Source organism: Rhipicephalus sanguineus, chromosome 1, assembly GCF_013339695.2.
Source record: "Rhipicephalus sanguineus isolate Rsan-2018 chromosome 1, BIME_Rsan_1.4, whole genome shotgun sequence".
Lineage (NCBI taxonomy): Eukaryota > Metazoa > Arthropoda > Arachnida > Ixodida > Ixodidae > Rhipicephalus > Rhipicephalus sanguineus.
In genome coordinates, this window is record NC_051176.1 from 336,016,809 (window position 1) to 336,044,675 (window position 27,867).

The window sequence follows — 27,867 nt, forward strand, 5'->3', positions numbered from 1 at the left end:
TCGCACACGCGACGAACAACACGCGCGGGCTGCCACGCCAGCAGACGCTACACAGAGCAAACGTGAAACTTCCGAAACTCAGCCCGTCGGAGAGCGTGTTTCGCGTCTTTCTAGCCTGGACATTTTCGCTGATTATATTGGAACATCAAGAACACCTTGCTCATGCAAGTCCACAATGTATACAGTACGTGCTGAGTGGGCTGCGGAAGCAACCTCGTCAGCTACGTACGCTGTTACATTTGCAAAAAAACGTTCTCGCTGTAGTACGCGTGAATCATAATTGCAGTGGCAGCTCGCGAAAGAGTGAAACGATGTTTTGTTGCCCATATTACAAGTTGTGCACAAAGTTTTGTGAAAGCTCATCATTTCAGCATGCATCGCGTAATAATTAGAGTACGCTTTACGGGTAGTTTCGCGGAACGTAATTTTTGTTTCACGGGCGCTCTTACAATAATGCGTCTTGCTCACAAAAGCGTGCTATCAGAGAGTATAACCTGAAGTACCGTTCAGCGATCCCTTTTGGAAGCTACCTGCGCGATTTTAATCTTGTAACGATGGTGCTTTACAAGCGAAACTGTGCTACTCTTAGTTAAGCCGGTTAGCTACGCCTGCGACGTAAAGGACACTGGCGCGAGTACTGTTTACTTACGTGCCAATATATGTATTATGTGCAGCTGGATGCCTCGTGTCCAAATAAATTTGGGGACATCAAACACTGAAATGAAAGCACGAAATTCTGGCCAGCTGTTGAGGAGCACCGTGCCATTTATTACCTTTTGAAGACGAAATCTCGAAGGCGTGGATGCCATCAAAAGCACTAAAGCTTAATAATACGTTGAAAGTGGCAAGGCATGCTGATTGCTTGTGCTTGAAAGCACTACCTTGCCCTAGATTTTCGTCAAAGGAAACGCTCAAAGGTATGAAGTGCACCCCCACACAAAGCTCACGCCTGCCTTCAAGCCAGCTGCGTGTCACGCAAATTAGATTCGCAAAATGAAATAGGTGGGCATCACACTGCAGAATACACGCTGTTAGTGTACTTACTCGCGCATTTTCACTCGGCTCCTAGTTTTTTTGCTTGAATCACAGTTATCCACTCGCGGCGAAGCTGAAAACACCGCACCGGCACTATTTCTGTGGCGCGTCGTAATCGTCGCAGACAACGCTAATATCCTCTTGTTGCACAGCTTGTTTTGGCATCCAAAGACGACGCAGTAGTGCCCAGACGAGCTCTTATACGCTGAAGCGGCGTGAACGGGCACTCTTTCGCACTTTAAAGCCTCGGAACTGCAGCTTGCCCTGTTTACTTGGTGCAGCCCGCGCGCGCCTTGGCAGCCCCGGGAAGCCCGGCGTCTAGGTGCGAGAGTATCCGCTCGGCTCGCCAGCAGCCTGGGCAGCCTGGGTGCGAGACAGGCGTGCTCTGGTGTATAGGATACCGCTACTAACGCAGTTGTGACATATTGCGGACAGCTAGAAGTAACCACGCGTGCATGTAATCATAAATTGCTAGGCCCAGATTTCACGTACACCTACATCGTTATCAATATCATGCACCAACAGATGAAGCATTCTTTCTAGACGTCATATGGTCTCTTGTATTAACGCGAAACTGTATGGCTAGGTTCCGGAGGATCGGGTCTGTAGACAGAAGACGCGTAGAGCAACAATTTTCGGTGCCCTCGCTCCTCGCGCATCACCGCCTCGGCCCTCACCACGGGTCTCCCTCGCCACTGCCGATGCCTCTTTCACAAGTGTCGGGATACTCGGCGGCGGCACTTCCACTAATCGTTGTGCCGCTTTGTCTCGTGATGTAGATATAGCGCTAGCATGTTATCAGCAGTTGCCCTTTGGACTCGCTTTGAGGCGGACGCGTGTCGTTCGCTCGGAGGAAGAATAGCGGAAATTGAAGGAGCGCCAACGCGCACAGAAGGGCGAATTGGCGCGAGAACGACGTCAAGCAGTGGCCGCAGAACGTGCAGCCGCAGCCGATGGCTTCTATCTTCACAGTAGTGGAAGGGCTCTCAGTTTTTATGATAGTCAATCACATGTTCTTACATTCACCGAGATATGGTTAAGCCCTGACTTGGCTGACAACGAAACATACAATCGCGAAGAATATTGCACGGAGAACCAAAAACATATCGTCTGTATCGATCTCGCCGCCTACATCTTTGAGCTCTCGTGATCGTCTCGTTAACCTGAGGTTACCAAAATTTACATAACATGACGTGAGTGTATGACGAACATGGATGACAGGTTGTGACTCGAATATCATGACATGCAAACGACAAGGTGCCACCGTGGTGTCACGGTGGCCGTTTGATTATCTTACTAATGCGATAATGTGCATCACATGAGTTGTGTGTGCGGCATACATGAACTACATATCACGACGTGGATGGTATGACATAGGTTTCGTTGATATCGTCCCTTGAACAAAACTAACGACTTGGTATATATGTCGTGAAGCCGTCGTGGTCACTGCCTTAAAGGGGTCACGAACCATCCCCTCGGGCTGGGTGAAATAACATATCCTGCGGAAAGCAAACATTGCTATGAACATCTCAGCCAAATCTTGCAGTCGTGCGCGGCAAGGAGGGTTCAGAAGCGGAGCGTGAAGTTGTCTTTTAACAGGCACCCTCTTTCAATACTGATGCCTGTGCTCACTCTCTTCGGAGATGTCGGCGCCTGCTGTCGAACACAGATAGCATGCCAATAGCCGACACAAATAAAGAGCGGCGTTTCGATCAGTCAAGATATGTAGGGCCTGTATGCATTTCGACCCCGCATGTAATTGCGACAGCACTCCGCCAAGTCCATTAACCAGGGGAATATGCGGTTCATTGAACGTGACTCCCTGCGAGCTGTCGACGCGCACATACAGTGGAACCGATGCAGGTGTACTTGTGGCGCGCGCACACGTGCCGGAGAGTGAAGCAATAAGGAGGGAGGCGTCAAAGCAGTGGCGGCGCATGTGCGCCCACCGGCGACAAAACTTGTGGCCCCGGGCGGCCTCGAGTTTCCCTTTCGTTCCTATAATAGACAAATCAGTGCTTCGCATTCACAAAGATTCTACAAAAATCTTATTAAGCGCGTGTATAGAACGGTGTCAAAAACTTGAGGACGCTTGAGCTTCGCCTTTAAGAGTAGAACGCGATAGCATGCTCCGTTCCGGCATCGTCTTCTCATTCGCTTGCCAGGCTTCGCTTCTAAGTGGAAACCTCAACCGTGTCGCGAGGGAAGAAACGTTTGTGCGCGTAACAATGGTTTCAAACTCGCCTAGAATGCCTACTGCAAGTGCAGTTGCGAAGTGCCCACTAGGCCATACTTAACTCATCATATTGCAAATGAGCTGCACACCTTGTTGGATGCTGTTGCTGCTGATGATGGTTAGCTCCGCCTGAGCGCTTTGTAATGGGTCTTCAAACCACCCACTTGTTGCGCAATTCCGATGGTGTGACGCCTAGTGCAATTTTACCGCTCTGCTACGCAATATTGTATATGTTAACGGGACTCCTCGCACAGGCACTACATAACACGTGTATAGGGTTTATTTCTGAAGCAGTTTCAAGTAAAGGCGTGTCTCTGTGGTAAAACACCTGACTGCCAAGTAGAAGGCCTAGGTTTAATTTCCGCTCGAGCCGAAGATTTTTTTATTGTTTATTCGCTTCTATCTCGATTTCTCGCTCACGGACAACGCCGATTTTTCGCTCACAACCAACGACAATTCTGGACAGCATCGTAGACAGCCTACGCTGACAGCTTAGAAGACAGCATCGAGCTCATGTTGTCCGAGAAATGGAACGCGTCTAGAAGACCGTCTACGCGACGTGATTGCCACCTCGCGTCGAGGAGAGAAAGCTAAGAAAAACAAACGTAAATGTTCTTTCTTTAACCTCTTTCGTGTTCAAACCAATGAAAAATTTAACTTAGCTGACATTGAGAGTCTGGAAAAGCGCCTAAGGTGTACAGACGACCATACCGGCGAGATCCGAGCTACGCAAGCATTTCGCTGAGCCGCCATCTTGTTTGGACAGCAAAGTAGCCTGCATCGTTTTTGTCTCCGATGCTGTCTTCTTGAAGCTGTCTATTTTTGCCGGCTACGTGAGAATTGGAATGGGACTTAAGATGGCCGCAGTCCACTTAGCTGTCTACGGTGAGTATTGGAACGCACCCACTGACGCCGACACCGGAATTTCTGCGACACGAGCTCTTTAACACGATCGTGTTAAAATTACGCCGCAGTAACGTAAGCTACCAGACCTGATGAATCCACCTTTCTTTTTTTCACGGTGTCACGGCGCATGCGCTCTCCGCTAGCGGAAAAGTCGCGAAACGTCTCTTCATCTCGGAGGCTTTCCTTCTGGCCGTACCGGTTGCCCCGGCCCCTACCAAAACCCTACCAAAACGGCAGAGGGTAGCACTGGAAAATGAAAGAGGCGGATTGCCGAGGGCTCAGGCAGGGAAGTTGCCAGCAGGCGAGCTGTTGGTGTCCATGGAACACGATAATTCTCCTAACTTGCTATCTGAACTACCGCGGCTTGGTCCTGGGCACAGATTAGTTGGTTTGCGTTCAAATGGCGTAGAAACGTAAAGCATTTCTGTCGAAACAAGCTGTAGGAATAGCTTCTCGTTTTGGTAACACCAGTTTCATATTGTTATGCCAGGGCTCCCAATCCAAGCTTCCTTGCTTCGGCAAGGCATTCAAGCTGGTAGAACGTCTGACGCAAGCGGCGTCAACATCGACACACTGTCTGATGCAACCAACGTCAACACCAGCGAGGTGCCTGATGCAAAACGGGTGCCAACCAAGGCGGGAGTCTCATGCAACCCCCGGCAACTCCTGCGATGCGCCTGACCGCAACGTGCGGCAGCCCTCTCATCCGCGGATCCGACTCCAGCCAGCGACTAACGGCGGTTCCTGATGGAGGCTTCGAACTACTGGCTGATGCAAGAGTCGGCCAGGGCTATAAAAGAAACAAGCTACGCGGGGAGAGGGACAGCGAACGAAGAAATCCCGGGTCGTCGTCGCACCTCAGTGCGAGCCCCATGAGCTGTCGGCCCCAGTGCCGAATATGTAACGCCCCTGTTGATATGTATATAAATTTGTCTTACTCACCGTCACCTTGTCCGCTCCGTCTATCGGCTCTGCGCAGATGCAGCCGCAAGCTGAGACACCCGATACCCAACAATATATAGTTTCGTTTGTTGAAGTAATGCTTCGCCACGTAAAATTGTACTATTGAGGGGAAGTCCGCTTTAATAAAGAAACGTAGTGTTCAATGGTGGGAACCGTTGCGCATACAGTCGGACGAATTGGAAAAATTACGTGGACAGAAAAAAAAAATATTTTTCTTTCTGTAAGTGGACAGAAATTTCTTTCCGAGTTCGTCGGACTGAATGCGCAACGTTTCCCACCATAGACATCCACCAACTCGCCCAACAAGAAGTTTCTTCAAAAATCGTAGTGTTCGTTTGTTCTTGTTTTGATAGATCACTTACTTATTCCGACTTTATGACTGAATTTTATATATATATATATGTACAAGGGGTGAAAAATACATATATCAAGTAAGGTTTATTAGAAAAAAACTACGCTTTTGCGATGCCGCCGGCCACTCTTGCCACAAAGGTGGGCTAGAGAGGGCACTCACCGTGATGGCAGGGCCCGTAGATGATGAACAGTAGCCTGGCGCGGAGCACCGTCGGCCATCGTTGCAGCAGCCTCGACAGCCAGGCGCAGCGTTGATCGAGTACGACCTCGGACAGGAACAGGCACTGAAGAAAGTTCCGGAGCACGAACTCCTCGTGCAGCAGGTATCCTGCAAGCCACGCATTCATCCGACTGCACTTCACTAAGGCGAAAGCCTTAGATGCCTCATCAAACGCGAAAAGTGACCGTCGGCGTCGACATGTGTGGTGCAAAAAATTATCATTATGTAATGACGTCGCCCAGTGAAGTCATCATGACGTCACGACGACGTAATGACATGACATCACGCGATGACGTCACCGCACGACATCGCCGCTTGTTCAAAGGTGGGCAGAAAGCTCTCGGTGGGGATGAATACAAAAAGAAGATGGCTTTCCCCTTATTCTTATTCCCTAAACAGAGAGATGTTTGTCGATTAACCCGAAGGGTCACGGGTTCGATCCCGGCCGCGGCGGTCGCATTTCGATGGAGGCGAAATGCTAGAGGACCGTGTACCGTGCGATGTTAGTGCACATTAAAGTACACCAGATGGTCAAATTTCCCGAAGCCCTCCACTTCGGCGTGCCTCATAATCATATCGTGGTTTTGGCACGTAAAACCCCAGATATTATTATTATTATTATTATTATTATTATTATTATTATTATTATTATTATTATTATTATTATTATTATTATTTCTCGAATGCTCGACTTTCAATGTGGCAGACGATGAGCGGACTCCAATATGCTGTGCGCGCATGTACCTAACCTACCAGAGGTGATCTCCACGATACGGCACTATGCGACTGCTCAAACGACGCTCCCGAGAGAGAAATAGAGAGATAAAAGAAAGGGAAAAACAGGGAAACCAACCAGAATAAGCATACGGTGTGCTACCCTACAGTGTAGGTGGCGTTGGGGGACGAAGATTACTAAACTAGCTGATAGCTCCTCGAATCAGCTTTCAGGACCTAATGCGATCGCGCTCGAAGCAATAGCGTAGAATCTACTGAAAGCCTACTGCCTACTGAAAGTACAGTTGCGAAGTGTCCACCACACCATAATTCATCCATTTTGCCAATTAGGAAAGTACCCACTACTTGTCATTAAAGGGACACTAAAGAGCAAAACGATTTTTCTCCCATTAGTAAAGGTAGTCTTCCACGATACCAAAAACACCACGCTTGCTGCGAGAAGACGCTTAATAAGCGAGAAAACGCGCAAAAAGAAAATACATGTGGCGACGCCACCTTGGAATTCCCGCACCATTTGCCGTGACGTCACATATTTTTGACGGCGCCTGCTTGGGCCTACGTAGTTCCTAATCGGTTAAATCGAAGTACATTGTCCTCTGAGGGGACCAGAGACTTGACATAACGAGTTTGTGAAAATTTCGTCGAGCCAGTGGCGCCAAAATACGTTAAATGCTCTTTGAAATCTTTTACGTCACGAATTACAAAGTTCGGCGCGAAATTTAAAAATGAAACTTTGAACTTGGTTTTCTCCTCTAATAATAAACTTATGGTGGTGAAATAAACTACACAAGAGTTCTCCGATCACCCTTTATCAATCTAAACCAATTCATTGTTTCTCTTTAGTGTCCCTTTAAGGCATTGCGTGGATTTACTCATCTGCACACTTTGTTAATGCTGTTGGTGATAACGATGATTAATTATGCCTGAGAGCTTTGTAATGGGTGGGCCTTTAAACACCTCAGTCGTTGTGCAATTTAGATCATGTGACACCCGGTGCGATTTTATGCTTCTGCCACGCAGTTTTACGCATGTTAACACGACTCCTCGCAATGAATGACACGTGCAAAGTTTTTTTTTTTTTTTTCGAAGCAGTTCCTAGCATTGGCGTGGCTCTGTGGTAGGACGCCAGCTTGGCACGCAGAAGGCCTGGGTTCGATTCCGGCTCGAAGCCATGGCTTTCATTGCTTGCATTTTTCGTGATTTTTCGCTCTCGGTAGGTAAACGCCTTTTCGCTCAAGGCCAACAACACCGCCGCCGACACCGGAATTTCTCCGAAACGAGCTCTTCAACGCTGTTGCGTTAATACATTCACCAAGTTTGTAAATTCGTCACTCTGCACCAAAAGCAATCATGCGGACGACGTGCTTTAGGTCGTATAAAGCGGAGAAATATCATATAAAAATCGAAGCATGCGTGAAACTGTTTACCAAGTGGACGAGGGTTTCGCAGAAATCGGACGTAAATATCAGTTGAATTTTTAGAGTCACGCAAAAAAGTTAGTTTTGGTCGCCTTAGATGTTTATTGGCATGCCTGTGCAGCTTACAGAATTGCGATATCGTGTTTATCATTTTGAGTCACACAGCTGTAGACTCCATAGCTAAGCTCTGTTAGTTTTCGCATTTTCATGAATTTTTAAACAAACGCGCTTTCTAATGTCGCTATATATTAACTTCCTTTCAAGGCAACATAACCCCTCGAAATCAGTAAAGTTGGTTGCTCAGAAAACGATTTCTCCGGCTCCATTCTATTCATAAAGAAATATTTTTTTTTGAAAATTAACCTCGAGTCAATTAATAAATTAGACATGCATGAAACTCCGAAAAGGCTAATGTGACCGCGAGCGAAGCCGTAGTAAGCTATAAAAGATGTGAAAATGAAAATCCGGCAGATACCGCGCACTATAGAAATCGTTGTTACGCGAAGCAATCGGCAAAGAGCTGCATACGCCGCATCGTTTCGCTTTGAGACAAGCCATAACATTGATGTGATGACATGTCATTCACTATCGCATGTTTGTCACGCCTGCATGTGCATTCTAGTATATACCTTGCTAATGAAACGACCACGACGGTTTCTAGACGTTTGCATCATGTCATTTGTGTGATTCATGCTACGGCACAGATGACATGAACATGCATGTTGCCACCTGTCGTTCGCATGGCGTTCGATGCGCGTTCTAATACACTTCAAGGTAATGAAACGGCCACCTTACATCACAACGGCATCCTGTCATGTATGTCATAATGTACATACGTGACGTGCATGCGCGTGATGCTTTTTTATGTCATGACCTGTAATTCATGTTGGTCGTACACTAATGTGACATCATGCCAATTTTGATTTACTTCAAACTAATGAAGCCACCGCGAGAGCGCCAACACCGTGTCGCGTATCATGGCGTTCGTGATAAGATATCCATGTTATGGCCTGCCATTTATGTTCGTCATACACTCATACCATGCCATGCCAATTCTGATATATATCAACTTAATGAAACGGCCGCGACAGCACCAAGGCTGTGTCGTCATGTATATCATGACATGCATCACATGGTCTTCATGTTATGACCTGTCATACGTGTCATGCTATGTCATGTTGTTACCAGACAGACAGACAGACAGACAGACAGACAGACAGACAGACAGACAGACAGACAGACAGACAGACAGACAGACAGACAGACAGACAGACAGACAGACAGACAGACAGACAGACTTTCAGTGTCTCTTCATCGAAGCACACAACATGCACAACAATATCTTGACCACAACTCTTCTGTGCCTGACTTCTCCAGGGGCGCAGCCAAAAATTTCGTTCTGGGACGGGGGAAGGGAGGGGGGTGTCGGTGAGCGCGTATATTTGTATGTGTGAGTGTATACATGCACATAAAAAATTGAAAATTTTCGGGGAGTGGGGGAGAGGTGTTAACACCCCCCCTTCCCGCCCCTGGATACGCCAGTGGACTTTTGTGTCCGAGCACATACGTAAGGGCGCAACTCCTATGTGCTCACTGTATATACCGCAGTTCTGTGGCATAACCAGTGGGGAGAAGGGTGGTTTGGAAGCTTCGAAACCCTCCCGAAATTTCTACATTTTGTATGAGTATAACACGCAGTACACTACACACAAACAATCGACGAACACGCACAAAAAGGGCCGACACCCCACCCCCGGCCCCAGAAAAAAGAATAATAAAATTCTGGCTACGCCCCTGCAGTAGTTATCCCGCGGCGTCTTAGTAGCAAGCCAGGCTAGCACCTCCAGTATATCAATAAAGTATCGCTGAAAAGGCCCGCATTACGTAGCACTGCGTATGATGGTGACACTCACCGCACCTTGCCCCGAGCACCCTGGCGGTGAATAGGCGCGTGCGTAGCAGCCCTACAAGGACGCTGTAGACCACATCGCAATCGCTGTCCCTCCAGCCGAGTATGGCGTTCATCACAAAGGCGCCGTACTGGTGCCACCGCCGACACGTGGCGTCCAAGTCTTGCTCTGGCTCGTTCAGATTGAGCTTCGGCCGGCCCACAAACTGCGGTATATGCACTCCACTGTCACTATGACGATGTCGACAGACAGACATTCTGGTGTAGCCAGGGGCCGGCGATGCATAGTAAGCTCACCTTCTCGATGAACGGCAGCATGGTGCGCAGTCGTGCCATTATCGGAAACAAGAAGGTGACCCTCTTCATCAGCACCCCTGGAGCAATAGATGGAGGTCTTAATTCATTTTATTTGTTACTTTGTAAACAGTTGAGTGACACTACATATGCGCTCTATGGTACTCCTCTCTTTATTCATGGTCATAAGACCAGATCTGATGTTTCTGTTGTAGTGATTAGTAGAGGCCGGATTTTTAGGCACTTAAAATAGTGCAGGCAAAACAACGTTTTGAGGCGCCGAAAATAGGCAGGTAAACACTTTTTAGGCTCCAACGTCATAAATGTAGGCCCAGTAAAACTTTACATAAATGGAAATTTCAAAACAAGACGTGAGCAGACCTGTATCTACGACATGGAAAGCAGAAAAACCTTATTGTTTATGATGCCACACAGCGCCAACAGTTTGAAACATATATGCGCGCAATTGTCCTTTCTCCCGCACGGTTCGCTCCCCTGACGGCTCTCCACGCTTTCGCATTCGCCAACCGCTCGCGCAATGTCAGCGCGGCAGCGTATGGTGGTCGGCGCGTCCCATTTCACCGATGCTAGCAGTTGTTTTTCGAAAGTTGGTCGAACTAAAGCCCCTCCATCATTCAGTAGCGAAACCTTTTGATCCAGCCGCCGCGCCCTGCGATAGGCTGGTTGGCGACACGTGACCGTTCCACCTTCGCGCTCCGCTCTAAAGGCTCATTTCAGTGAAACGAAATTCCACATTGACGCTTGAAACTATAGCGAGCCTGTACGCTACGTACTGACATGTGGAAAGCGAGCAAAACAACACGCGCTCATACGAATTGTTTATGATGCCACACAGGCGCCAACAGTTGAACATATATGCGCGCAATTGTCCTTTCTCCCGCACGGTTCGCAGAAAACGGTCTCTCTTATTCTCTAGCGTGACGAGTCTAGTGTACCCTGTTGAGTAAACACTCTCCTGGGTCTCTTTCTTTTCGACATGACTAATCTGGCTCTAATCGCGTGGGGTCGATTTCTCCCGTGTTGATGACCACCTTAAGTAAATTACAAACACAAAGCGTGCACATCACATTTGCTCTTCCCTCTCCTTTCCCCTGACGGCTCTCCACGGTTTCGCATTCGCCAACCGCTCGCGCAATGTCAGCGCGGCAGCGTATGGTGGTCGGCGCGTCCCATTTCACCGCTGCTAGCAGTTGTTTTTCGAAAGTTGGTCGAACTAAAGCCCCTCCATCATTCAAAAGTAGCGAAACCTTTTGATCCAGCCGCCGCGCCCTGCGATAGGCTGGTTGGCGACACGTGACCGTTCCACCTTCGCGCTCCGCTCTAAGGGTCCAGCGGCGCCAGCGCCGTGCCGATGTTAGGTACGGATGTCTGTGTTTTCAAGCGTGGAGTTGGACCATTTTAGTAAGCAGGCGCCTCTTCACGCGCCTCGCGCATTGTTGTTGCCAACTGGAAGTGCCTATGTACCTGATGCTTGAGTGGACGCAGGAATTTTGTGTTTGAAGTGAATGCTTGGAGCGTGACGGGCTAGTATGCTGGGCTTCGGTTGCCTCACCGCGCGGAGGATGACAAAAAGTTTTTTTTTTTTTCGATCCTCGCGGTGGCGGTGCCAACAATATCTGCTGAAGGAAGGTACGACTCCACAAAATCAGGCGCAATGAATTGTGCCCACATAAAACACCCGCCTATGCGACGAAGTAAGTAATTTTGCAATGTTTATAACTTGAAGCCGCCCATCACCTGGCCGGCGTGCTTTTGTTCGTGCATATGCACGAGCATTATCTCACCAACGCTATTATTGTTTCGGCATTCTTTATGCTGTGGATTCGTGCGTAGTACTCATTGTAGAGTCACGCCCTGCATCTCTCACAATATATAGCTCGGGACCCCAATACAACTGCGTTTGTTTATCTCACCGGGGTGGCTTCAACACTAGAAGCTCACAAGGAAAGGACCATTTTGGACTACTTTTTTTTGCCATACTGCTATGCGCGAGGTCGATCAAGGCTCCTTCGTTGAAGCATTCCGCGTGATATCTTTAATGCTTTAGACGAGTTCAAGTGAATAATACTGCAAGACACCGAGTGGAAAAAAACTGAAACCGTATGCCGCACCGAGCATCTATGCTCTATACGGCCAAGGCAAGAGAAACGGAAGCCACTCTGCAAACGAATGAGGGGGGGGGGGGGGGGAATCAGTGCTTACAACAAACGTTCCAAAGAAAAAGTTTGCAATGAATTACTGCAATAAAACCCTTTTTTAAATAAGTGCTCCTTTATTCTGTTGCATAGCTACAAAAAGACACGCAACTCAGCTTTTCTGGTCATAGTCTGGTTTTAGGGCCTGTAGGTGTATAGATACCCCACATGAATCGCTTAACATTGCAACATGCGAGGGTTAGTCAAAAAGTAAGGGCCCTTTGGACCCCCAAAAATAAATATTCATTAGTAAATGTTTTTATTGGCTGGTTTAGTTTAGCAACTAATTCACTTTTCTACATAATCACCGTTAAGTTCTAAGCACTTTTCGTACCGCTACACCAGTTTGCTTATAGTCTCTCTGCATAGAAGTTCGCCGCCTGGGAATTCTTTGCTGTTTGAGTTGGTCGGTAAGCATTTTTAGTACCCACTTTTCACACAATCTGTGATATCTGAGCTTTTCAGTTACAATCGTGCAAATTGTAGTGCGGCTGACAAGAGGAAATTCATCCGACAGACGACTAACTGGCATTCGTCGATTTAATCGCAATTCCCGATCCACTTGGACAGTTTCATTGGTCTGGATTATGGCCTTTTTACTCCACTCTTCGTCGTGCACATTTGTGCGGCCATTTCTGAAGTCTGGACACCATTTTATGACCTTTCCTTCACTCATCACTTCATGTCCATGAACTAGGCCCAACTCCGCATAAATATGAGAAGCCCTTTGCCAAGCAAAATCAAATTACAGCTCGCACTTCAGAACAGGCGCGAGCAACAATTTTCGCAGACATTAACGTTTGTATTCCGTGAAAAGCAGACGACTACTGAGTCAGAACAACAACTTCAGTACTTTCGCGAAGAATTAACAGATTACGCTGCAGAACTAAATCTTCATTCTGTCGTGTAAATATTTAAATATTAGCAAACGGCCTTTACTTTTTGAATAGCCCTCGTACCTTTATATCTGCAGAACATAGAGGCGGCGGGGGTAGTAAAAGAGGGCGGCTTTGAATAAATGCATTTCTTTAAAAACAGATCAACATTAAAAAGGGCGAGACACTAGTGGACATGCTATATTTTATATGGATCTTGAAATGTACTCTGGTTGCTGATATTCCACACATGCAGTGCAACTCTTTCTCCTAAGTAAACCTATTAGAATACTTTAAAAACACAATAGGCTTAGTTAAAAATACCGTGTAACCATAGGAATACGTCCGAACGCTGACAAACGCAATGAAATCATTAACAGCGCATATATTTTGCACTGCGCACTACAAGAGCGCTAGGTACCCAATGAGGTTTCCGAAAATAGGAGTAAGCTCACAACCTGCCTATTTTTTTTTTCGAACTATAAAACAAGCAGTATTAGCTCACCGAAATATCACCCCTACTTCAAGTGATAATTCAAGTTACGCTGAATGTCAAAACATGCAAAGAACGAAAAAAAAAATTAAATGTCCTGCATAACAGCTGCTGTGGGAAATTGCTCAGAAGCTGCTTCGGAAACGCACGCATTTTATTTCAACGTTTAACGTGCTCCGAGCACGTTGAAGTTATTGCCCTGTAGTTTGATACTTGCTGAGCATCTTAAACCCCAGATGTTAATAATTAAGCGGTTCACGCGCGCACTCAATTTGGTTTCAGGCGTCTGCAAGATGCACGGGAGCAAGCGGCGCGTTGTCTGCTAGCGCTACTCCTTGGAACCCTCGAGAAGGCGCGCGTGTAGTTGCTGCTACCTTTGAAAAATAGAGGAGCCTTAGGTCGAACTAGAGGACCATGTTGAACACCATAGAGTTCTGAACAGTCATTGCTGCAAAGTAATATGAACAACGGTCTCAAACTGCACTCAAAAGCGAAATTTCAGGTTGAATAGTGTTCATATAAACGCCAATTTTGAAAAGGAGCATTTATAGGCACTTATAAGAATTTAGGCCCAACCGCCAAAAATAGACATTTTAGACATTTATAGGCACTATAAAAACTCGACAAAAGTCTTTCTTAGCCTCTAATTCATGCTCAAATATCAAAGTGGCGCGATAAGAACGCAAGCAACAAAATAGGCATCTGCCTAAAATCCGGTCTCTAGTTATTAGTATCTAATCTATACATTTTATTGTGCTGCAGTACCCTTAGCATTTCATTCCAATTCTCGGGGGAGGGGGGGGGGGGTTCACGGGCAGTCCTTTTTGCATATTCTGTTGTGAATGTCGACTACTATTACGATTACGATTATAGTCAAATGATGAATTTTACCACGCTTTGTGTGTTGGTATTGAATAGAAATTGTGTAGATCTATCCCCTTCACCCACTGGCGTAATGCCTGCAAAGGCGACGCAGATAAATAAAAAATCAATAAAGAATATTAACCAATCCGTGAATGAACTCTAATGCCCCTTAATTAATGTGCCACGGAGTTAATTCGCAACGTAACAACGCTGTACGAAAGCAATTAAAAGAAGCAAAGAGGTAACCACTCTAACAATCCCGTACTGTATACTAGAGCACTGCACGGGCCCGGGCCGGCCCGAAAGCCCGGGCCGTCCGAAGCGTTTTCCGGCGGGCCCGGGCTCGAAAGTGCGGGCCCGGGCCGGACCCGGGCTTGAAGCCGCGGGCCTGGGCCGGGCCCGGGCTTGAGGCTGCGGGCCGGGCCGGGCCGGACTCGGAACCGCTCATTACAAGGCGTAAGTCGAGCCTTCGAGCACACGCGAACGTTATGCATTGCATGGTCTAAGCTCCAAGGTATACTGTGCCAAGCTGAAGTGACACGTGCAAAGAGCTGGCTCTTAGTAAAGCTTAGCAATAAAAATAGAAAGAAGTGCAATTTTTTTTCACCAGTATAGATATAGATGGCACTGTATATTTTCACTAACGTTTCGTCTGCTGGACCAGACTTTGTCAAAGTAACAAGTACATCGTGGTGGATTTCCGTATAAACACGCCAGATCACGTGTGTATATATATATATATATATATATATATATATATATATATATATATATATATATATATATATATATATATATATATATATATATTAACAGCACTAACAATGGGCCAGATCACGGTTGTTCCCATGGGAGGAATAAAGATTTCGGCCTTTTATTCGAGGTTGACACATACGGTACATTTCATTTATATTCCTTGGTATTACGTGCCAAAACCACGATATGATTACGAGGCACCCCGTAGTGTCACCGGATCAATTTCGACCACCTCGAGTTCTCTAACGTGCACCTAAAGATAAGTATAATCACGAGTGTTCTTACATTTCGCCCCCATCAAATTGCGGACGTCATGGCCGCGGGAATCGCACCCGCATCCTAGGACTTAACAGCAAAACAGCTTAACCGCTGAGCTACCACTGCGGGCAAAGCAACATTTCGATGCAAGTACACACCGGATTTTCCGTCCGATCGCCCGCCACAGAGCGCACGGCATCATTAATAATCATCATCAACTAATATTCTCTAGCGGGCCCGGGTCGGGCCTGGTCATGAACAAGTGCGCCCTGGATTAGTTTAGTAATGAACGCCCGGGCCCGTGCCGGGCCCGGGCTTGGAACGGCGGGCCCGGGCCGGGCTCGGGCTGGGTACGGTCAAGTACGCCCGGCCCCGGGCCGGGCTCGGGCTGGGTTCGGTCACGTACGCTCGGGCCCGGGCCGGGCCCGCGCTTGGAACCACGGGCCCGGGCTGGGCTCGGGCTTCATAAAGCGGGCCCGGGCCGGGCCCGGGCCGTAAAATCCGGCCCGTGCAGTGCTCTACTGTATACCCAATGAAGCGAACTCACCGAGCGATCTGCAGTGCCTGATGGCGTCCACCTGTTCCATGTGTTCGAAGCTGAGCACTTCGAGAGCGGTTGGGCAACTCAGGTAACCAAGCACTTGGTCCCGCATAAACTTGGAGCACATGCCGACGACACCAAGGGACTTCACTGCGTCAGCAGAGCGAGTGACGGGTTCTTGACTCAGTTCGCGCGACACCGTCCTGAGGTGCGACGAGTTACGAAGAAAGACGTGTGAATGCACCGTATTGGAATGGAGGAGTTCAGGCCAATATCTTCGACGCGAGTTATGAGTGTCTCAGTGAAGTACGTTTCAAGGTTAGCGCAGTTCGCTGCGCTCTATAACATGATAAACAGGTTGCATTTCACTGAGCTCGTCGCTCTTTCTCTTGGACGCTGTAATAAAGCTTCTGTGGTTGGTTTGCTTTGTATGAACAATACATATATGGTCTTTTTGCGAGCTTAACACTATACACGCCAAATGACTGGATGTCGCGGTTACACTTCGTGCGTGTAACGTAACAAACGCCGCCTGACTAACTTGCGGGCACGCGTGGACACTTGCGAAAATTTGACTACGTAACTCCAGAAATTACGCACGGTTCTTTTAATCAAACATGAGGCTTGGGCGCGAAATAACACCTTAGGATTGCAAATTAGTGCCTTTTTTTGTTAAGTACTCGCTTTTTAAAGTTAATGGCACTTTTTGCATTTTTATTGCTGACGGTCAGGCGGTAGATTCGCGACAGAAACGTACACTATGTACCTTCGTACAAGGTTCGAGAACGACCGGGATACGTCGCGTGGTCGTCGCCAGACAACGTTGCAAGCCTTGGAGACGCACGTTCAATTTCCCAACGCGTACTGCTGTTAACGTTGACGCGTTAAAGACATAATAGCGCCAGTGCCCACCGTGTGTGCGTATGTACGTGCTTAATACAAATATTAGCACATAAACGATTCTGAAGCTGTAAGACCCTTCCGAACCTCCGGAGCGGCTGCCACTCGTGCTTCCTGCCGGCCTTTGTGCGTCATAAGTGATATACCCTGCGAATTCACCTAGTAAAATCGACGAGGATTACGTAGGTTTCAGAGGATTCGCTGTACACCGTGACGTTAGCGTTCAGTCTTGAACATGTCATTTACAACGATTCGCAGCAGGACCTGGCGATACGGGCGCTTGGCAAAAGTTGCGCGCTGAAGTGTGGTGTACACAGTACCTTCGGACATGTCATGAATGGGCCACCGTTGCGCTAGTGTATAATAACTGTTGGGGTTTTACGTCCCAAAACCGCGATATGATTATGAGGAACGCCGTAATGAAAGGCTCTGGAAATTTTGACCATCTGGTGTTCTTTAACGTGCACCTAAATCTAACCACACGGGCCTCTAGCATTTCGCCTCCATCGAAATGTGGCCGCCGCGGTCGGGATTCGATCCCGCGACCTCCGGGTCAGCTGTCGAGCACCATAACCAACAGACCACCGCGGCGGGTGTTACGCACACTTTCATTGCGGATTAATTATCAAAACAGTTGAAAAGCGCACGTGTTGTGCCCTCCCTTCTCGTCCTTGTGTCATTTTGCGCTGATTTTTTCCCAATGTCTTACCAACAAGGCCGAATTTCTCCCCTTGTCAAAAGTGCCGTTAATAAATTTGTATAACGCGCCGGAGAAATACTGACGTCCTTTTCTTGCGCACCTGATTGGTTCAGAGGTGAAAAATCGAGCAGCGAATGACTGAGCCAAAGCAGTCGCTTTTCGACCAAACCGGCCATTTGCGATCGGTCGCTTTGCAACTAACGTGATGGCGCCACTGGCGCTTGTCGCGAGTGCGAATGAGTCTTTCAGCGGCGCCGTTTGATGCCTCCATGCCTCCCGGATTTCAAATAAAACGTTAGAGCTTCAAAACTGCTACGCCTACTGGCGTACCGTCAAGCTATCGAAATCCTTTATTAAGCGATACTGAATATTTATTTATTTATTTATTTATTTATTTATTTATTTATTTATTTATTTATTTATTTATTTATTTATTTATTTATTTATTTATTTATTTATTAGTTCATTCGTTTAATCATTAATTATCTTTCATGTCAAGCTCGGGTCAGACGAATGAACGTTTGCTTTGTCTGCTTGCACAGAGGTGTAAGGAGAAAACAGCTTGCCGGTAAGCGTGAGACACTTCAGTTCCGGAAAGTTCGGCAAAAGGAAGAAAGAGACGGACAAAAAGTGTGGCGACTGCAGTGAAACGGGCGGCTCATTTCGATTTTCACTACAACACAGTGGACTAAACACAGGTATAAACACAAGCTATAACACAGTGGACATAGGGCACGAAAAAATCGTGGACAATCACTCTAGTGCCCCATTTGCTCTCCTAAAGTATTTTGGCAAGAGAAAAATTTTTCGGTGCCTTACAGTGATTTGAATGTAGCCGTAGCGGGCGAAACCCAAGTTTCCAAATAACGCTCTAAAAAATGCGCCTTAAATCTCTGCTGGCTGCTAGAAAAAGAATGACACTTTCTTACTCTCTCCCTTTGACATCCGCTATTTTATATCACGATCTGATTTGTGGTGAAGCAACACGGTAATTCTGCGCCCATTTCGACTTTTTTTTTAATTCCACAAAGTTTATAAGCACGAGGCAACTACATCACACGGCTGGATAGTTGGCAGTAAGTGTGTCAAAAAAGTATTGAAGTAGATGACCGAGTAGTTTCGAAAAGGAAGGGGCGCGAACATTGAAAAATCTGTGAAATGCCTCATATTCAGGCACATGCAGTTCTTTCGGGCTGTGCGCAAGAAAACCATGATATTGTTACGTGAGTGACGAGTCGCTTTTACAAGTCGCTATTCACAAGATATATTTGCAAGAGCGGCTGCAGCGCTGACCAGACCGGCTCCGACGAGCTCGAGCAGCTAGCGACCTTCGTCCTCTTCGTCGGGCACACACGCGCGTCGACCATATGAATTCCGGCAGCCTACATGTAGCATAACCCCCGGCGGCAAAGGCGCCGTCTCGGTGCATCTAGACGTCAACGTCATTGGGCGAGTGGTACTGCTTCAGGCGTGCGACGTGTACGATGTCGCTGGCATGCGGGGTGGATGAAGACGACGAGGCAGCAGGAGCGATTTCATAGGTGACGGGAGTCACCGCACGAAGCACTCGGTATGGCCCTGTGTACCGAGAGAGCAGTTTGTCGGACAGGCCAACGTGCCGGGTCGGAGACCACAGCAGAACCAAAGAACCGGGTGAAAAGTGTACGTCGCGGTGTCGTTGATCATACCGACGGCGTTGGTTCTCTTGGGAGGTCAGAAGGCGAGTACGAGCGGCTTCGCGTGCATGAGCGGCCCGGCTGATAGCGTCCAGGGCGTATTCAGTGGTCGGAGCTGCTGGCAACGGAATGAATGTATCGAGGGGCAATGTGGGTTCGCGGCCGAACAGCAGGAAAAATGGGGAGTAACCAGCCGTGTCATGGCGCGAGGAATTGTAGGCAAATGTCACGTACGGTAGAGCAAGGTCCCAGTCGGAGTGGTCTGAGGAGACATACTTTGAAAGCATGTCGGTTAGGGTTCGATTCAGACGCTCCGTGAGGCCATTCGTTTGCGGATGGTACGACGTAGTGAGCTTGTGCCGCGTTTCACATGAACGCAGGATGTCCGCTATGACTCTCGATAGAAATGTGCGGCCACGGTCCGTGAGCAGCTGGCGTGGAGCACCGTGTTGCAAGATCACGTCGCGCAGAAGGAAATCGGCGACATCTGTGGCGCAACTTGTTGGAAGAGCTCGTGTGATGGCGTAGCGTGTGGCGTAGTCTGTGGCCACAGCTATCCACCTGTTGCCAGCAGAAGACAGGGGAAAAGGGCCGAGTAGGTCCAAGCCGACGCGAAAGAAGGGTTCAGACGAAATGTCGAGGGGTTGAAGGCACCCAGCCGGAAGCGTCGACGGTGTTTTGCGGCGTTGACATTTCTCACACGCCGCGACGTATCGTCTGACGGAGCGTGCGAGACCTGGCCAATAGAAGCGACGGCGGATTCGGTCGTATGTGCGGGACACACCAAGGTGACCGGCAGTTGGAACGTCGTGAAGTTCGTGGAGTACAGCCGAGCGGAGGTGTTTGGGTACAACAAGCAGCAGAAATGGTCCGTCTGGATGAAAGTTGTGGCGGTATAGTGTACCATTCTGGAGTACGAACGAGCGATGAGATCGGTCCGAAGGTGAGGATTCGAGGCACTCGATGATAGCCCGTAAGGATGCATCACGGCGTTGCTCGTCGGCTATGTGGGTCAGTTGGGAAACGGTGCACACGCAAGCGTCCGTGTCAGGGACGGTGCGCGACTCGCCAACCGGATAGCGAGATAGGCAGTCGGCGTCCTGATGCAGGCGTCCAGACTTGTACGTCACTGCAAAAGTGTACTCTTGCAGTCGCAGAGCCCAGCGACCAAGTCGACCTGTGGGATCCCTTAATGATGAAAGCCAGCAGAGCGCGTGGTGGTCGGTGACTACGGAGAAGTGAGTGCCATATAAATATGGACGGAACTTGGAGACCGCCCACACAAGAGCAAGGCATTCTCGTTCGGTGATCGAATAGTTGCGCTCTGCAGGTGTAAGGAGGCGACTAGCGTAGGCGATAACGCGGTCGTGTCCCTGCTGACGTTGGGCGAGGACGGCTCCGATCCCGTGACCACTGGCATCAGTTCGGACCTCAGTCGGGGCGGATGGGTCAAAGTGGGCCAATATAGGTGGCGTCGTCAAAATTGTAATGAGGCGAGAGAAGGCGGCAGCTTGAGTGGACCCCCACGAAAATGGGACGTCTTTCTTCAGAAGATCAGTAAGTGGTCGAGCGATCGCTGCAAAGTCTTTCACGAACCGCCGGAAATAGGAACAGAGTCCCACAAAACTCCGAACATCTTTGGCGGATTGGGGTACTGGGAAACTGGTGACGGCACGAATTTTCTCAGGGTCCGGCCGCACACCAGAAGCATCAACGAGGTGGCCCAACACTGTAATCTGTTGGCGGCCGAAGTGACACTTCGACGAGTTCAACTGGAGGCCAGCATTGCGGAAGACGTCGAGAATAGCCGACAGACGCTCAAGGTGGGTCTCAAATGTAGGTGAAAATACGAGGACGTCGTCTAGGTAACAAAGGCATGTTGACCATTTGAACCCTTGTAGCAGAGAGTCCATCATGCGCTCGAACGTGGCTGGGGCGTTGCATAGCCCGAAGGGCATAACCTTGAATTGGTACAGGCCATCGGGAGTGACGAAGGCGGTCTTTTCTTGGTCTTTCTCGTCCACGGCAATCTGCCAATAACCGGAGCGAAGGTCTATGGATGAAAAGTAGCGTGCGCCATGGAGACAATCGAGAGCGTCATCAATGCGGGGCAAAGGATACACGTCCTTTTTCGTAATTCGATTTAGATGCCGGTAATCGATGCAGAAACGCCACGTGTTGTCTTTCTTTTTAACCAGGACGACGGGTGACGCCCAAGGGCTTGATGAGGGCTCAATAATGCCTTTAGCTAACATCTTGTTTACTTCTTCTTGAATAATCTGGCGCTCCGATACGGACACCCGATACGGTCGACGGTGAATGGGAACAGCATCACCTGTGTTGATACGGTGCTGCACAAGAGAAGTTTGGCCGAGTGGTCGATTGTCAAGGTCGAAGATCTCGCGGTAAGAAGCCAAAAGGCGGATGAGGGCGGCTGATTGCGCTGGGGGGAGGTCTGGGGCAATCATGGGGCGCAATGCCATGTCGAGGCTTGTGGCATCGGGTGGGCGACAAGGAAGATTGGAGCATACGTCTGCTGCAAAAGAGGTGACGTGGTCATCGGCTAAGGACCGCAACGTGGCGATTAAGATGCCTTGAGGGAGGACTTGCTTCGTGAAGCCGAAATTTATGACGGGGAGATGTACCCGGTTAGCGGCTATAGTAATGACGCAGTGAGGCACAGTGATGTCACGTGCCAGAAGTACATCAGTAATCGGCGTGACGACGTAGTGCCCATCCAACACGGATGAAGTCGTTGTGAATTCGGCGAATGTTAGGGCTTTAGGCGGTAGGCGGATGAAATCCGTGGTGCAGAGGCTGTGTGGAAGGTCGGGGTGAATATCTGGCTGAAGAGGAAGGTCCAAGCAAAGAGTACCAGCGGAACAGTCTATCAGGGCAGAATGGGTCGATAGGAAGTCCATCCCTAGGATGAGGTCATGAGGACAATTATGGAGCACCGTGAATAGGACAGGAACGTAACGGTCGGCGATGCTTATGCGAGCTGTACACATTCCAGTGACAGGAACAGTTCCGCCATCGGCGACGCGTACAGCTTTTGTAGTAGCAGGCGTGAGGACTTTTTTCAGTCGGCGACAAAGGCGAGCACTGATTATGGACACGTGAGCTCCAGTATCGACTAGAGCCGTCAAAGAAATACCGTCCACATGCACATCGATGAGGTTCTTGTTCGTAGGAAGCGTCAACGGAGGATTTGGTGCAGAAGGAGATGATGCAGCACTACCTCCAGGAGCTGCACGATCTAGTTTTCCGTCGGGTACGATGCAAAGTTGGGCGGCGAGGGGTGGCGGCGTGGTTGGGGCGACGGGGAACGACGGCGTTGAGGGGACGGTGAACGAGCAGGAGGGCGGCTGTTGGGTGTGTCACAAGTAGGGTCTGTACGGCTGGGAGGATACCGGCGAAGATCTTCATATGGGCGGGAAGGCGAGAAAAGTTGGGTCCTATAGGGCGGCGTCCAAGTGGCGCGGCAGTAGCGGGAGACATGACCAACGCGGTGGCACCGGAAGCAGATGGGTCTGTCGTCGGGAGTTCGCCATTCCGCTGGGTTGCGAGATCGTGGAGGAACGAATGGGTCACTTCGAGATGCATTCATGGGCATTGGTCGGGACGAGGGGCGAGAGACCGGGCAGGCGACAGGGAACCCGAGGTTGGCGAATTCTTGTCGTACGACCGCCTGAATAACGGAGACCGCGGGGGTTGGTTGTATAGTGGCATGGTCGAATGGAGAGGGCTGGAACGGCGCTGGACTTGCCGCTTCAAGTTCCCGTCGAACGATACGCGTTACACTCCGCTCAAAGGGCGGTGTAGCGGCGGAATCGGAGCAGGTGGACGTGGCAGCCGTGTTTGGCAACCGAGAAAATTGAGGGTGCACACGACGGCTTTTGGCCGTTTCGAAACGGCGGCATTCTTGAATGATGCGGTCGATAGTCGAGACGTTGGTGTAGACCAGCAAATGAAAAGCGTCGTCCGCGATGCCTTTCAAAACGTGACCCACTTTGTCAGCTTCGGGCATTGCCTCGTCCACTTTCCGGCAAAGAGCAAGCACTTCTTGTATGTAGGAGACATACGACTCAGTAGGCGACTGGACACGGGTAGCGAGCTCTTGTCGTGCAGCTGCGTGGCGACCGGTCGGGTTCCCAAAGATGTCACGTAGCTTCTCCTTGAATGTGTCCCAGCTGGTGAGCTCGGTCTCATGTGTTTCGTACCAGATGCGCGGGGTTCCGTCCAAGTAGAAGAGAACATTAGCGAGCATCATGGTAGGGTCCCACCGATGAGTTTGACTGACCCGTTCATACAGGCGAAGCCAGTAGTCGACGTCGAGGCCAGGTTGCGCGGAGAATGTCCCGGGATCGCGGGGTGTGGGGACCGCGACAAAGGTTGTCGTAGGAGCCGCAGATGGAGATGGGGACGGGTTGTCATTGGAAGCCATGGCGAGAGGCTGAATGACGCGGCCACTGCGGAGCTGCGTGGTGAGGACGGGGAACGTTCCACCTCCACCAAATATGTTACGTGAGTGACGAGTCGCTTTTACAAGTCGCTATTCACAAGATATATTTGCAAGAGCGGCTGCAGCGCTGACCAGACCGGCTCCGACGAGCTCGAGCAGCTAGCGACCTTCGTCCTCTTCGTCGGGCACACACGCGCGTCGACCATATGAATTCCGGCAGCCTACATGTAGCAATATCTATCTTTTCTTTCTCTGTACAGCATAAAACTCGGGAGCAGCCACTTCGGCGCCTTTTTTGTTTTTTTGTTTTTTTTTTTTTGGAGACCTGCAAAAGAGTTATTTGCGCCTGTTGATAGTTTAAGAACGAAACAGATAAGCGCCACACATCGCACGCAAGGAATAAGCGGTCTACTTGTCTATTTCAAACTACTTGCGCTTTGCCTGACCAGATTCTGCCTCGACGCGCCTTGGTGCAAATTTCGTCACTTCCTCGTCAAGGGAAGTTCCGGTCTGACGTAACAGAGTGGCCGCGTTTCCTGCGCGCGGGGCGCGGTTAGTTTCGATATTGTCATTAAAATTCGATGACGAACATCTCAACCTACATGCAACTTTCGTTATTTCTAAAAAACGGGTATGGCATAATTTTGAGGGACTACAACTTTCCCATATAAAAAAGTGCCCTCAAGTCAATAATTCAAAAGTTCATTAACGAACTTTTGTTAATTAGTCACCTCAATGCCATTTTAGCTGCGGCAAAGTACTGCCGCCTCGACGGGGAGTTCGTGCGCGAAAACGACAGGAGCCTTACTGTCATGTATTTTTATTTTTAAAATATGCATTATCTAAAAAAAACACCCTGCCTATCTTGAACCGTTATAGTTTAGCCATGCCCATCCACCAAAATGAAACAAGGAAGAAAAGAGTGAGTATATTTACAGGTACACGCAATATGGCTAATCTACGCAGAAGACCAGTGGTGCGATCTTTACGCGTTCCAAAGTAAGCACGGAGGCGTGGCGTTACATCCAGCCGCACGCGATTGGTCAATGCAGGGCCGTGACGTCTGTCGCGGTTCACATTGGCCATTCGCGCGCTGGATGTAACGCCACGCCTCCGTGTTTATTTGGAATGCGTACAAGATCGCACCACTGGTGTGGCCTTGGTCTTCATCTCGTCGCATTTTTGCTGGAGTGTCATTCACTATAGCATCTTAAGAACATCATCATTTGTAGCTAAAAGCTCTCGACCCTCTTGCTACAGCCAAGGCAAGAGGGCAGCACCAACTCCTACAGTGCCAGTCACGGCCTCACCATCGCAGTGCCGGAAACGTGGAAGGGAGAACTTCGGGGCGGCAGCTGGCAAAGCGTGATAGCCGCTGGCGGTCAGCTGTAGTGCCCCTAGCACGCTGGAAGATTGCGTCGTCGAGCACTGTCAGGTTTCCACCCGAGCCGCGCCTCCGGGCGCTGAGCCGCTCGGCTGCGTCGAAGTCTGCACGGACCCCCGCCACTGCTAGATGACAGCTGATCAGCTGTGGGCCATGCAGTAGAGTATAGGAGGAATAACGCGGCGATTGGACAGACTGCGGACGTCCGCGAAAATAACACAACAGGTGCTGCGAAAGCAAAACTAAAGAGTCCGGCAGATCCCGCGCGCTGTGGGAATCAGTGAGGAGCTGCATGTTCAAGATACTCCCTTTCGCTTTGAGTCGTTGCGTGTGTCTGGCCGACGCCTGCTTTCTCGTGAGGGAGGCGGTGTGATTTGGACACCTGTGCAATGTTCCGTGAACGGGATTATGGCTAAGCTCGTACTGCCCCTTTGCTGTACCGGACGGCGGCGCTAACAAGAACGAGAGAGGGAGAGAGTGGCGGGCTCTTGGGACTCTGCAATTGAGCAGAGACGTTCGAATAACGAAAGACGAAGGATCCTCTTTTAGCTCCCTAACCCAGCTGTAAATATGCAAAATAAGCTTCCTGTGTCATATAGAAACCTCGGCGTCGTCAAGTTATTGACAACGAACATTTTTATAACACTGCATACGTCGTTGCTCAGCATCCCGAACGATGGAATGTTGGAATCAATAAAGTTTCAAAGTTTCTAATCAGGGCGTTCATGACTTGCCTTCTTTTTTGGTGGAGCAGTGGTGTCTGTGAGTAGTGGGATTTACCTAATTTCTGTGGCACATACCCGTTTATGATGACATCATAAACGGCTACGGGCCTGTAAATAATGTCGTAATCAGGCCCCCGGCTACGGGCCTGATTACGACATTATTTTTGTTGCAATATAATAAGAGTGCCTTGAAATAACATTGTATCGATTTGATGCATTTACGGACAGTTCTTCACAGGTGGCGTCTGAAAGGGCTCAGAACAAAGAGAGCCAACATCACAACCAAGGGTACAACCATGCATTATTTATTTATTTGATTTGCATACATAGATACACAAGGACACAGAGAAAAGAGGGAGAGAGCAGGCTGGCAACTGCCACTAGGAGGGGCACAACGCCTGCCTACTCTTTCGGGAGGAGGGAAGAGACAGAGGAAAGGAAGTTAGGAGGAGAAAAAAGAGGAAAGGAGATGGGAAATTAAAGAAAAAAATTGACGAGGACTTGGCATAGAGACATGCCCAAACCATGCATTTGAGCACTAGCTCTATGATACCATGGCGCCGTTACTTTCAGCTACCGCAGCGCCGCCGAGTCTTGGTGTCGCCACACAGCAGCAAATTAACTTTTGCGTGGCCTTCGTGATTGGCTCAGGAAACGCGCCGTTACCGATCGCGGAGGCCACAACCTTTGCTTTTAACTTATTTTTTTCGTTAGCTAAAACAGTTAAACTTTTGTCGATGATCCATTCATTCTCACAGCATTTATCATACGTTGCACTCAAATTTGGGTAAAGGCCGATTTAAACAGGAACATGTTTGGCATATTTTCGGCGTGTTCAGCCACACTGTGCAGCAGAGGGCGCGTCGCGTAAAATGTACAACTTTTGAAACCACCTTTCCGTTCATGAAAACGGACAGCTACAAAATTTGCAGTGCTGTAACTGCGCTGAGCACTCGTTATTCCACAAGTTCATTATTGTTCTACAAGTTAAGCTACGTGCTGCAGTACAGATGCGCCAAGCTGCAGGACTGCGTAGGCGAAGGCAAGCCCACTGTCGTAGCGTTGGATCCAGTGACATTTCTTTGTTCAACCACTTTTCATCACTCGATTCCGTGTGATATCACGTGATCTTTTATCTTTGGTAGATGGCAGCAAATGTTTCCAGGTGGAACAATATAAAAATGCACGAAAGCAGATCATTCGGCCATCTGGAACCCATTTGGTGCACCGAAGGGACGTAGCCCAGGGGTGCTATCGCGGAACGATTCTATTTTTTATTCCAATGCTTTTCGTGGTTTTCGCGCTTGGCCATTGGTCAGAACGATGGTCCGTCCGCGTTATCAACGCGATCAGCCAGCCGCGAGTGGTGGATGATAAGAATAGCATAGAATATGGCATTGGAATCGGAAATAGCGTCGTTCCGCGATTGCACCCCAGCACCACGTCTCGTAGCTTTCGGAATAAAGGCTGCCTTAGGCTTAGCAATGACAGTTTTTCAAACCGTCTTACTCGGCTAATTAGCACCGATTCAGAATAAACAAGAAGTAACTTGCCGTTGTCCATCGTGGGCGCAGCGTGGCGACCGAGCTACTGTCGGTGCAAACAAAGTAACAAAGCTTGGAGCTTGCGGACAACAGGTTATCACACAGGCCGCAAGTGATGACGTCTGGAATGCGCACACACATCTGTGGTACGCGAAGCAGACGGCAGTGCATCGTAGAAACTGTTTGTACCGTAGCAGCGATATTTAATGCTGTACAAGCTCGCAAACATATAATAAAATTAATTTTTTGGCAATGCAACCTAGAAAATCCAACAGCTTCGGTCCTTCGGTGACGTCCGGTTTCTCTCTAGTTGTCACCGTTCATCCCGTGAGTTACGTTCACACCGGCAAGATGTTCTCGATGTTCTCGCTCAAATTTCGAAGAAAGAGCACATCTTACG

The 27,867-nt window shown here is 49.0% G+C and overlaps 1 protein-coding gene across 1 annotated transcript in view; it reads right to left on the reverse strand.

The window, feature by feature from the left end:
• LOC119388877 (F-box only protein 47-like) overlaps nucleotides 1–27,486 on the reverse strand; it is a 40,452-nt gene extending 12,966 nt beyond the window's left edge. Inside the window, exons 1-6 of the mRNA XM_037656253.2 lie at nucleotides 27,477–27,486; nucleotides 25,125–25,302; nucleotides 16,080–16,276; nucleotides 10,074–10,150; nucleotides 9,781–9,982; nucleotides 5,655–5,822 (exon numbers count right to left, since the gene is read on the reverse strand). Of these exons, the coding sequence (XP_037512181.2) occupies nucleotides 5,655–5,822; nucleotides 9,781–9,982; nucleotides 10,074–10,150; nucleotides 16,080–16,276; nucleotides 25,125–25,302; nucleotides 27,477–27,486 (832 nt within the window). The remainder of the gene's footprint in view (nucleotides 1–5,654; nucleotides 5,823–9,780; nucleotides 9,983–10,073; nucleotides 10,151–16,079; nucleotides 16,277–25,124; nucleotides 25,303–27,476) is intronic.
• Nucleotides 27,487–27,867: the final 381 nt, after the last annotated feature.